The following is an 11961-nucleotide window of genomic DNA, read 5'->3' on the forward strand; positions in this document are numbered from 1 at the left end:
GCAGCTTGGTGCATTTCCCCTCTTGGCCAATCAGGGTGTAGCGATTATGTGTTGTACGTGTACTTCATTGTTCCCTTTGGGAAACTTGTCCTTGGGTGACAATACAGTTGATCTACCATGAATAAAAAGAGATATCCTAAAGCTTCAAATCACATGGTAAATATATATGTACATTTGCAACAGATAAATAATAATGGCGGTCAATAACCCTGTCCAACACATACTGTTAATGCACCTTTACCAATCTCATTTAATCCATTCATGCACAGCACATGCGCATTCACAACTAGAGTTAATCTCCTGTCTGACGTAATGTCAACTAATGAGGCAAATTTCTTCCTGTTTTCTTTTATTGATCATTGGCTGCATTAAAAACTGTAATTGGTTACACATTACAAATTAACTAAATACAAAATGTTTGTACTTGATTTAGAAGGTGCACCTGAAACTGGCAACTCGGAGTATATGGTCATATTTTTGTAGGGATAATGTCTATGATTTGCTAAGAGTATTGAAATCTTATGACCTTAGTTAAGATGGTCATTAATGTAGTGGTGGCCGTCCTCTGTGAGAAAATCTGAAATGAAGCCAGCTGTGGCCGATCCTTTACACATCTTCTGTTATCACTCTAATTTAAATAAAGATTTCAAAAGATGTTCACCTAAACTACTAAAAGTACTAATCTTGTTATTACTTTCATTATTTTTTACTAATGCTGTTGTTCTATTATCACTACTGCTATAATTAGTACTATTACTGACACTACTGCTTTTCCTGCTGCTACTTTCACTACTACTAATTTTGTTACGCTGACATCAGCTCTGATGCTGCTTCAATTTCATGGTACTGTATAATGCTAATGATGCTTGTGGTCATGTGAAGCCCTTGCAAACTGATAACAATAACTAAATATGACAATAAACCTAATGTAATATTGATACTACAATGACTATCGGTTCTTTTATAACTTCAGCACTTCTAGGGCTTACACATTTAGTACAGGCAACACAGCTGCCAGTTGTAGTTGAGTGGACAGTTGTCCTTTTATTTTAATTTGTTAGCCTACCTGTTGATTTAAACATGTAGACGACCCCCTGACCACCTCATGACCTCTCACAGGCTCTCTATTATTTTACAGCTGTACAAGATCGATCCCACCATCATCACCAAATGAATCAAGATTTTTTGTTTTTGCTAGTGGGTTAGGCACTTAAATGATGCACATGTGTGTGTTATTAATAATGTGACATTGTTAATACTTACATTTAATTTGTATTAATTTGCTGACAGTAATTACCTGCTTTATTAACTGTACTCTAATACCTCTTATTAACTTTAATTGTTTAACATATTATATTAAATACAGTAAACCTGTGTTTAAATTTGCTGTAATAATAATTTGTGCATCGTGTATTAGGCTATAATTAGTGTATAGTAATTTACTGTATCATACTCCAAAACATATTTACAGTATCATACGATAAAACGTCATTACAGTAAAACTAATGTAAACAGATGATTAAAAATACAATAAAATGTCTCACAGTGTGGAGTCAATCCGTGCAGAGCCATGTGGGAAACATTAACGTAGCGGGATAATACTTTATAGAACGACTCATGGACCTGAAATCTCCATATATTATGAATATTTAGGCAGTCTTTGTCTTACTGTGACAGGGGATTTGTTGGTGTGGCTACAGTTACAGTTGGGTTGGCTCTGTTATCATCACACGCAGGGCCACTGCAGAGCTGTGATGGATAGTCATGTGTGACTGAGATCTCCAGTGAGTCATGCAGAGACTTTACATGCATCAGTAAAGAGTGAGAGAGACACATAAGTAGGATTAAATCCTCACCTGAGTTATTTCCATTATGCTCTCTCCTCAGCTTCTAAAAAACGGGGTTACAATGATCTGATGTTGTTGGGCTGAAATGCCGATATATGATTTTTGTTTCCTACAATGCAGCAGTTATGTAAAGTCTAGAGAAATGCAACACAATGCAATGGTGGACCAAGTATTCAGATATTTTACTTTACTAATAATTTACTTTTATTAGGTAAAGGTCCAGTATTATATTGTTTACTTAGGTCTGAGTAAAAGTACCAATGCATTCATGTACAAAATACTCCATTATAAGTAAGAGTCTTTCATTCAAACCTAAAGTTCTGGGGACTAAAAACATACCCTCTCTGTCCTAGAGGTGGTGATATTATCAACTCACTGCTCTGCAGAGAGGCATGTTGGATTCACACTCTTAAACTCGGTTGCTTTTTCTCGAGTTTACTACAATTGATGGATGCAGTACTTTGTATCTTTTGTAGGCCTACTTCCATCTTTGTGTTTTTGCGATGTGATTATAATGCAGGGGTTGTATCACTTTGATATTGGCAACGCCCGCGCTCGAATCCATTAATTAACCAATAGATATAAAATCCTCTTGACTTTAACCAATTATCCAATGAACATTGTACACCTGTAGGTTGACTATATATGTTTGCTCTACGTCTTTATCCATTTTGACGGTGTGTTGTCTGTTAGCAAAACAGTCAGTGTACTGCAGTCCCTTTTATCCTCGGAGGTTTTCTGTGCTAGAACTGAGAGGCAGATTATATTATGCAGTTGCATAATGCAGGGGAACGCTGTTTCAAAGTCACTGTGACTTTACCCTATATAGGCCTATGTTACTCAAACTACAATTCCGTGTTTGTATATGTCTAATGGTCATATGTAACTGAACTTTCCCTTATGTGTAGGTGCTTAAAAAGAAAATTAACAGCACTTTGCAAATATTAGGGGTGTTTTGAATTCATCGGCGGTTTTGTGATATGGATTGTTGCGCGTATTTGTCAATTGAAGCGCAGATTGCGCGCGGAAGCATCATCCGCTTTCTGTCAGCCGCACAGGGCGCCGCTGATTGAGGGCTGCCGCTGAGACACCCCCCTCCCTCCCCTCCTTGACAGCAAGGACCATCTGCCGCCTCTTTTTTTAATTTCCAACCAAGTAGATAATTAACCTCAGACTTCTATCTTCACTTGAAACAAACGAAATAGCGCCTCGGAGAGCAGCTGCGCCGAAAAGCATCAGCGATCAACGCGCTCTCCACATTTTGCGCTCAACCAACGAGAGCCACGGCTGCTTGCATGCAAACCCGTCTGCGGAGACAGACTGCAGGCTCATGAAGACGAAGCGGATTTGAATTAAGCACCGGATAACATACAGCAAGTCTGCATCCTTCGGTAAGGGAGGGAGAGAGGGAGGCAACTGTTTTGTATCTTGGAAGCCCTGGGTTAGTAGAGGGGGAGGAGGAGCGGACAATGAGCTATTCTTGTACCAGCAGAGGCAACAGCCAGGACCCGTCAACCGCTAAGAAGCCTGCCGGTAATAATCCGGGCAGAGACACCGGAGGCACAGACAGCAGCAGTAACGGCAGCCCGAAGCAGACGGCGGCGATGAGAGTAAAGAAAGGCTGCAACTCGACCGACGTGGGGGTCCCGCTGACCACGGAGGAGGACCTGGTCGGCAGCACGGTGATCACTCCGGAGGATGTTCTGGGCTTGCAGAAGATCACAGAGAGTAAGTTCACGGTCGGTTGTTGAGTGACACAGAGAAGGACAAAGGTGGTCCTGTATGAGTCATGTATCACGTCATTCCCGTTTCCCCTTATTTATGTAATCTACATAGGCCCTATTCAAACACATGATAACGCATCACTGGAGCCCCCTCTCTAGTAAATGTTAACCTGTCTGCAGATGTGCTTTAAACCTCCTGTGACCTGTCAGCCAACCAGTGTTGTGTTGAGGATAAGTTTAGCACGCAATCATGAAGGTGAGTGAGTGGTGCTTTAAAACACCATGTGTGCAGTTTGAATAAGTGCAACCATGCTGGGAAACAAGAGGTGATGGAGCAGTGAAGGAGTTCCCAAATGCAGATGATGGTTAATTGTTGAGCATGCATGACTTACATTGTATCATCTTAAAGGGCCAGTGTGTAGTATTTTTGGGGATCTATTAGCAGAAATGGAATATTCATAACGATGTTTTCATTAGTGTTTAATAATCCGGAACTAAGTATTGTTGTGTTTTAGTTAGCTTAGTATGAGCCCTTAATATCTACATAGGGACCGGGTCCTCTTCCATGTTCGCCGCCCTGTTTCTACAGTAGCTCCGAGCGGCTCTAGGTGGGACCTTTCATGTTTTTACGCTGACCATTGAGGTGAAGGTCCTGAACGGTTTTGCACTCATTGGCCCGTTCCCGCTGTCTTGTAAAGAAAGGGGTGAGCGGAGGGCTCTTCAGTTGGTTGCAATCTGCGATCCCTCCGAATCCTACACACTGTCCCTTTAAGTTGCATCAGGTCTTTCAGGTCCTTCAAAACAGTTTATGAGTTTGTATGAGTCGATTTTTCACCTGAGTAGAGAATTTAATTCTGCACTAAGGTATAGTAGCTTTGGATTCAACAGGAGAGTACGAGTAGTGTTGTATAAGTAGTAGAAAGAGCTCTTACTTAGGTAATGGACCTAATTGCTATTTTTACTTAAGTAGGCTACGCGTAATACCACAATGTCTAACTCCCATTAGCAGACAAGTAAAAGTCTTGCATTCAAAATCAGTAAAAAAAAACTAACAGTATTATCAGCAAAACATACTTAAAGTAAAAGTATTTGTTATGCAGACAAACAGCCCCTGTGATTGTTATACATTATATTATTGTATTAGTGTTAATGATACTTTAACATATAACTTTACTCTTGTAGTAAGTCGAGCTGAAGAACATTTGAACTTGTATAGTATTGTTGGGCAGTTTAATCTGTAACAATGGGACATTCATTAGCTGATCATTTTGTTTTGTAAAATCATAATCAGAAAAGAAACTTACAAAATAATATGTATAGTCTTTAAACACCAGTAGATTATTCACTGATAAACAAACCAATTTGATACATATTTTCATGGCTGAGGGCCTTCTCTGCCAGTTGAGACATTTGATTACCATACTTAGTGTTGAAAAAAGCTTGAAATTGCATATTCATCATGTCACAATGAAACAGCTGCTGATTACTTAATGCATTTTTAAAATTATGTCATACCTCTAAATCTTAAACAAGCCTCTTATAGAGAAACACAGGAAGATATAGCGGCCAAGGAGCTCTTGTGTGCACAAGAACACCTACTTCCATCACCACCTCAGGTCTTAAATCAGTAGTTAGCTAACAGGTGGCCAGCAGGGCTTTTGACTATTTAAAGGCCAGTATAATACCTTACTTACACAACACGGGTCCATTGGCCGATTCAAAACATACTGAGCGTGATAACAGGCAAACAAACACTCTGTGGGATTTTCTCCCAGCTTACAAGTGTGGTTATTTAAACTCACCAGCACACGTTCACATATGTTGTGTATTGATGGTCATGTAGCTTTCCACATGTGACTGTGAGATAAGCAATACAATAAGTGAAGTCTCTCTCCTTTACTTAATCCTCATCAACAATTTCCACCTAACTGAGTTGTGTTAGATATCATTTCATAACATTATAAAGATGGCAATAACTGAGTTATATGCAACCACCATGTAGGCAATTCCAACGTTATCTTGTAAACTTGTATTTAATAAAGAGGTCAGTGTCCAGCAACATAAATTCAACCCAATTTAATTAGTTTAATTAATTAAATTTAAACGTGTTGAAACGATTTGAAATCGGTGCGTCCAGGAGGGACTTTAAAGCAGATCGGGGGATGTAAACATACCTCACACCACATGGAAATCTAACGAGATAATCTTTAAAGCCATCACAATATCAGGGCTTTGCTGGCCGGTCCAAAATCTGCTTTATTCTTGTGTAGTGTGTACCCCATATTAACTGCTTTTTATTGTTATAATGGTCATTTTAATTGGACTTACTAAACTTGATTATGTCAACACTTTCCACACAGCATAGTTAAGCAAATCCAATCACACTGCTTTGTTTCTGTGAAAAAGTTAATTTATTACAGATGACTTCCAGACAGCTAATTCCTTCCTGTTTTCATATTTGTCATCATTTTATCTGTTTTCCTTATTTGTGTAACTTCTTCATGTCGCTCAAGAAAATAGAGGAAGTTTATGTAGTAATGAAGAACGAGATCTTACTCATCCAGTTCAACATAATCACAGCTTACTGAGAAGAGGAAGAGCTCTGGGAACATCCTTTGGCTCAGCTTGTTCCTTCCCTCTCTTACTGATGGTCGCCGTAAAGTCTGCTAGTTTCTTTAACTGTCCTTTAACTGCAGCTGTATTTTGACACATACCTGTATAGTACACATGTGTGAGTGTCTTTGTCTTTGTGTTAGTTGCACAGCGACGACCATAATGACTCTGTCTCCCACGTTGATCCCTATTATGGTCTTGGAAACTCACTTTCCTATCTCACGGCGTCATTGCTGGAGGCAAGAGGAGACATGTCACCACAGCAACGTGGATACACGCTTGAGTCACTACGGCAATGTAAAGCATCTCCCAGTGGTTACAGCGAGCGGAGCGTGCGTCTATGTTCTCCCACACACTTCCTCCTCTACTTTCCTCCCTTTCTTTCTTCTCATGTGCTCCCCTGTTTAACAGTGTAGTTGTGCTGTATATTGATGGATTACATGAAATGGACATTATGTGCACACATACTCACGCTTGTTTGACACCGTTTGTGGCGGTCAAACAAAGCAGGAAACAACCTGAAGACAGCCAGTGAAGCTCCTCTGCTGTTGCTGCTGCACATTCTCAAGTGGCTGAAATTGAAGTGGCGTGATACACAATTGACAGAACTCGGCCAGACTTCGCAACAGGCCAGATGAAAAAATGAATAAACAAATAATTTGTTTGAAGATGCTTGGAGCACAGAAGTCTCACAGAAGAGGAAACTTTACTTTGTGTCAGATAAATTCTCAGAAAATTGACTTAAGAAAATAGCATGAAGTTGCCACTAAATATTTTCTGCTCCATCCGTCTGGCAATCAAAGCAAGCTGCTGAGATTGATTAAGATTTGCATAGATAGAGCAGACTTTCTGCTCAGTCAACTGATCTGATCCAAACGTATGTTGTTAACTGAATCTGAATCTGTCGAGTCAGTGAACACATCACAACCCTCAGAGCTGCATGAAAGGCTCCCAGATGCTTATTTCTTTCAGGAATGCAATTTAGTTATTTCAGTATTATTATTTCTTTGATTAATCATTGGTTTTGTTTAGAGCTGAAACAACTCATTAGTTGACTAACTGTTTCGATAACTAAATAATTATTTTTCAAATGTTTTCTGATTCCAACTTCTCAAATGAGAGAATTTGGTACTTTTCTTTGTCATATATCGTTGAAATTGAATATCTTTGAAGACCTTCGTCTATGTGATATCTCATAGATGAACCATTGTTACTTGCAGCCCTAATCTTGTTTATGAACTGTCAAACTGTGAAAAATGCCAATCGCAATTTCCCAAAGCTCACGGTGGTGTTTTCAAAAACCAAATGTTGTCTTAAACATTTGGTTTACAATATAAAACAGAGACAAGCTGCAATTCCTCACATTTTAGAAGATGGGACCAGCAGATGATTGGCGTTTGTGCTTGATAAACAATTTGATTAATCAATTTGTCAAGCTGCTGCTGATTATTTTCCTGTTGGATGACTAATTAGAAATAATTTACCACTACTGAATCTTTGAGGCTGATGTAGTCTCCGACTGAAGTGCATATAATCAGATGTAGAGCTGCGTTGGTCGAACGAAAACTAATTTCTTTTAAAGCAAAAACGCCAAATATTCTCTGGTTCCAGCTTCTCAGATGTGAGGATTGTGATGCTTTTCTTTCTCTTACACTATAGTAAATTGAGTATTTTGGGGTTTTGGACTGTTGTTCTGACAAAAAAAGACATTTAATTTGAACAAACGATTAATCGAGAAAGCAATTGGCAGATTAATCGATAATGAAAATGAGTTGCAGCTCTAAGCAATTGATAAATTGTCCCGACATATGACTTATGTGTTATTTTCTATATCTGGACACCTTGTAGTCGTACTTATACTTTGGCCGGTTACTAATGTACAGTAAAAAATTACAAGTTGAAGTCGTGACCAAGTTTTTTAAGCATGTTTTGGCCACTTTCAGTACTTTTGATTTAACTGCCAGTTAGTTTTAGAAAGTTTAGCTAAGCATCATCTTTGTTACTATGGTTACAAACAGCATCTCCTCCGAGGTGTTCCGATATAGAATTTTAACCGACACCTTCCAGCCAATCAGAAACGAGTATATTCTGAAGCCACTGCATATGTTTTAATGCGTGTTACTTTTTTTTTAGAAGTCTGTAGAACTTAAGTCAGTCTGAGAAGTCAGTTTTATGAACAATCTGCATGCAACAAAGTCATTGTGTCTGTCAGTCATACAACATCACTGAGGTAAGTTTCACAGCTTTAAATGACATTTCCTGAGTGTCTCTAAAAGGCTTCACAGTGTTGAGACTTATTTTTGTGTCAGCTAAGTGACAAGCACTTATACAAACACGACTGTGTGTGAAAAGGCAGTGGACCTGCGAGGTCTTCGGTGTGGAAGCAAATTACCCGAGTTATTATCTGTGAGAATATATTTTACATCACGCGAGGTCTGTTAAGCGCCCAGAACTGCAAAAAACGATTTAGGCCTGCAGTCCTGTCTGCTTGTACTCTTTCAGCAGTGTGCTGGTGCAGATCTGATGCAGTTCAATGCTCCATACTGGGAAGTTAAATGGGGTAGCAGGTGAAGAAAACCAGGTCAACTTTATTTGCTTGTCAAAATCATTATACATGTAAGATGACACAGGTGGGTCATGTAATTAGGGAAGGTACAGCGCATATATTGTCTGCAATATTAATTTTAAAGACAGCTTTTTGAATGAACCTCCATGAAACCAAATCTCACGTTCTCCTCCTTCTCCTGTCTTCCTTTCAATGTCCCTCATCTTAAAAGCATCTTACCACAGCATTGTTGCCATGACGCTGTGGTCATCAGCTGGCAGATTCCGGTCAGAGATGGGGGCGAGATGTGTCGCTCCTCACCTGCATGCTTTCAAACTTAATCCCAGTTCACAGAGTGCCTAGGGGAGGACGTATCAGCTGAATTTAAGAAATCAAACAAGAAGTTCTGTCCTTGAAAACACAAGCTTTACTGTAAACTGAATGTCTGATTCCAATAATCTAGTAATTGACTCGTTTGCATAATGACACTATTCATTCAAACTTATCAAAGTGTAGAGACAGGATGCTTTTTGAAACTTGAAATCTGTGGAACTCCAACCTTCCTCTGGCTCACAATGCAAACTATTTAAAAAAAAGTTGTAAAGTAATGATGACGTGGCATTTTCCTCCTGCAATTTGGCATATTTTATGTTAGTGGCAGTCACAATGTATGGAAGGTCATTCAAGAATTTTAAGCAACTTAGCTAACCACGTCTCCCTCCCCCTCGCTGCTTTAACCCTCCCTCCAGGGACTAGTTGGCTTTGCTATCAGACAATAAACTAAACAGGATTATCCATGTGAGCTTGGGCCTAAGTGACTTCCTCCTCCCACCTAACTGGTACCAAAACAGACCAAAGAGGGGCCCTTTTCATATCATATTTTTATCGTTCTGTTTTGCTGTAATATCCTGCAAGTGTCAGCAGATACTTTGTTTTTTCATATTCTGCAGAGCTCGGTCGATGCTGGATTGTCTTGTTTTCTTCAGTCAAAGATAATTTGAATTTTGAAAATAATTTAAACGCACTTGAACATTTTAGGGCAAAAAAATTGTTAGAATTTATTTTCCTCTCAGATATTTGTCCCCATGCATCCAACCGCTGTTTCCTGCTGCAAGAAGACACGTTCACCCCTTTTCGGTTTAAAATAATGCATGTTTATAAGCTTTAAATATGGTTTCATACGCCAGTGATCTTAAACCCTCATACTGGAAGGTTCCTAAGATCTGTCCTGTCCCAGCGTTATCTGGGTGAATGCTAAAACAAGCTCAGAACTGTTTATTTAGGCTGAATATAGGTCATGTGGTGCAGTGCGTTGAACTGTGGACCTTGTCAATAATCAGCCTTTTTCCCCATCATGAGCAACCTCGATCTGATTTCATGCTGCAAAATTACAAACAAAAAGTTCTTGTTTTTGTAGACACATGTCACAGTTCAAAGACAAAAAAAAATAAACAGTAGCACGACTCAGGAGGCAGGTGTAAAAAACAAAGTCTTTATGAACAAAAGGTTCAAGGATACAAAAAAAACCCAGGCAGCCAAACAAAGTAAGAAAGGGTTAGGCTAAAGCAGAATCTGTAAAATACAGGCAAAGGTCAAAAACTGGATATGGTTTAAGATGGGGTATAAGGCTATAATCTGACCGCTAGAACACTAAGGCACACGGCAAGAAGACAATCTGTAAACTGCTGGAAGTGACTGGTAAATATACTAAGGAGATAATTAGGGAGTAGGGAACAGGTGAGTGGACAGGATGAGCAGGTGAAGTGAGTCTACTAACGAGAGGGCAGGCAAACGGTTCTGAAATGACAGCGTACAGGAGTTAGATCCCAAAAACAAGCAAACAGAATAAGAACGATCATATCATAAACAGGCAAACTAAAACCATGACAGTATAGGTAAACAATTGTAGTCGGTGGTGTGACAAATACATACACACATTTCCTGTGACTGCTTCACAATAAGGCCACTACAAACTTCTCGCACACCTGACGGTATTATAGACAGGTGCTTCTGATCATAAGGTCTTGAATGTAAGATGAACAAGAGTAATATATATATATACTATGTAAAGATAGAATTGAATTGTCCCCATTGTCACTAATACCCGATCCCGCTATTTGAGTCAGTATCGGCCTGATATTCAGTATCGGTATCAGTGCATCCCTACTTTAACTAAATCGTCACAAAGCCGCATGTCGTTGTGTTGCTTCCCTGCAATTCACGTGTGCTGACACGACGTGCACAAGATCTCATTATAAGTGACAGGTATAAAATATTTAACTGGAGGGCGATCCAGTCCAGTGATGAGGACAGGAAGTGGGAAGTTGTTGCAGGATGTATTTAAAACCTGCTGATGTTGAAGTTTGAAGAAGTGGTTTTCAGACGCGCTTCCTGTTTCCAGTTTGTCCCCCGCACACACACATACACACACACAGAAAGAGTGTGACCTGAGGTAACAGACTGCATGTAAATTACTTTATGAGACGAAGTGAGAGTGCGCACACACAAGACAGACACCAAACTCTCTCATTCATACTCATCATCCTCATGGGACTTCATAGGTAACCGCTAGCACTCGGTTAGCGAAAGGACGAGGACGCCGCCAGCTGTGGTTCAGTGTAGTATGCTCCCATAATGCAGAAGGGTTATTAATATTCCCACTCCTTGCAGACATAGATGTTGTATGTTATTAATTAAAATAATGTGGCTGCTGAGGGTGTTTGTTTCACGTGTGTGCGGAGGCTGTGTGATTCTTCAGGTGTACGCAGAGCTGACGTGTTCACAAGAGCCGACCTCAGCGTTTAAACTGACGGAAGAGCATCCGAGCGTCGCAACGGATCAGATCAGATCTGTCAGGAACATTCACCTCATACAGTAAACCGAGTCGACAGCACGCTGTGACTTCGGGTTAGATTTCTATGCTCCGGCAGCACTGTAAATCATCCTCCAGGGGGAATTAATGTAGAAATAAACACCATTCAAAAAGACGTTTGTGAATGTGAGGGGGAAAACATCAAGGCCTTGAAAGTTTTTGGATTAGAAATGTCCTTTTGATAAAAATGTAACCTAATGTTAGTAAATAGGTTACGTTCTGCTGTCTGCATGTGCGTCTCCCGCAGTTTCACGCACCAACTGCTTTGAGAAATTGCTGACGGTACTTGACCTTGATCTGTGTCTCAAACTATGCCATGTTAGGGTCCTTGAATTTGAGAGAATTGGACCTGGAAAGTGC

At 39.8% G+C, this 11961-nt stretch overlaps 1 protein-coding gene across 5 annotated transcripts in view; it reads left to right on the forward strand.

Annotated features, from left to right (window-relative positions):
- The first annotated feature begins 96 nt into the window (after positions 1-96).
- The window catches only part of LOC115018428 (protein unc-119 homolog A-like), a 16553-nt gene continuing 4688 nt past the window's right edge, over positions 97-11961 (forward strand). The window contains exons 1-2 of one of the 5 annotated variants that reach the window (XM_029447343.1): positions 3034-3238; positions 3337-3575. In XM_029447343.1, the coding sequence (XP_029303203.1) occupies positions 3452-3575 (124 nt within the window). In that variant the 5' untranslated portion in view covers positions 3034-3238; positions 3337-3451. Of the gene's footprint in view, positions 157-3033; positions 3239-3264; positions 3576-11961 lie in introns of those variants that run through there. The other 4 variants (XM_029447344.1, XM_029447345.1, XM_029447341.1 and 1 more) reach the window with 4 other exon arrangements.

This window comes from Cottoperca gobio, chromosome 14 (assembly GCF_900634415.1).
Source record: "Cottoperca gobio chromosome 14, fCotGob3.1, whole genome shotgun sequence".
In the NCBI taxonomy this organism is placed as follows: Eukaryota; Metazoa; Chordata; class Actinopteri; order Perciformes; family Bovichtidae; genus Cottoperca; species Cottoperca gobio.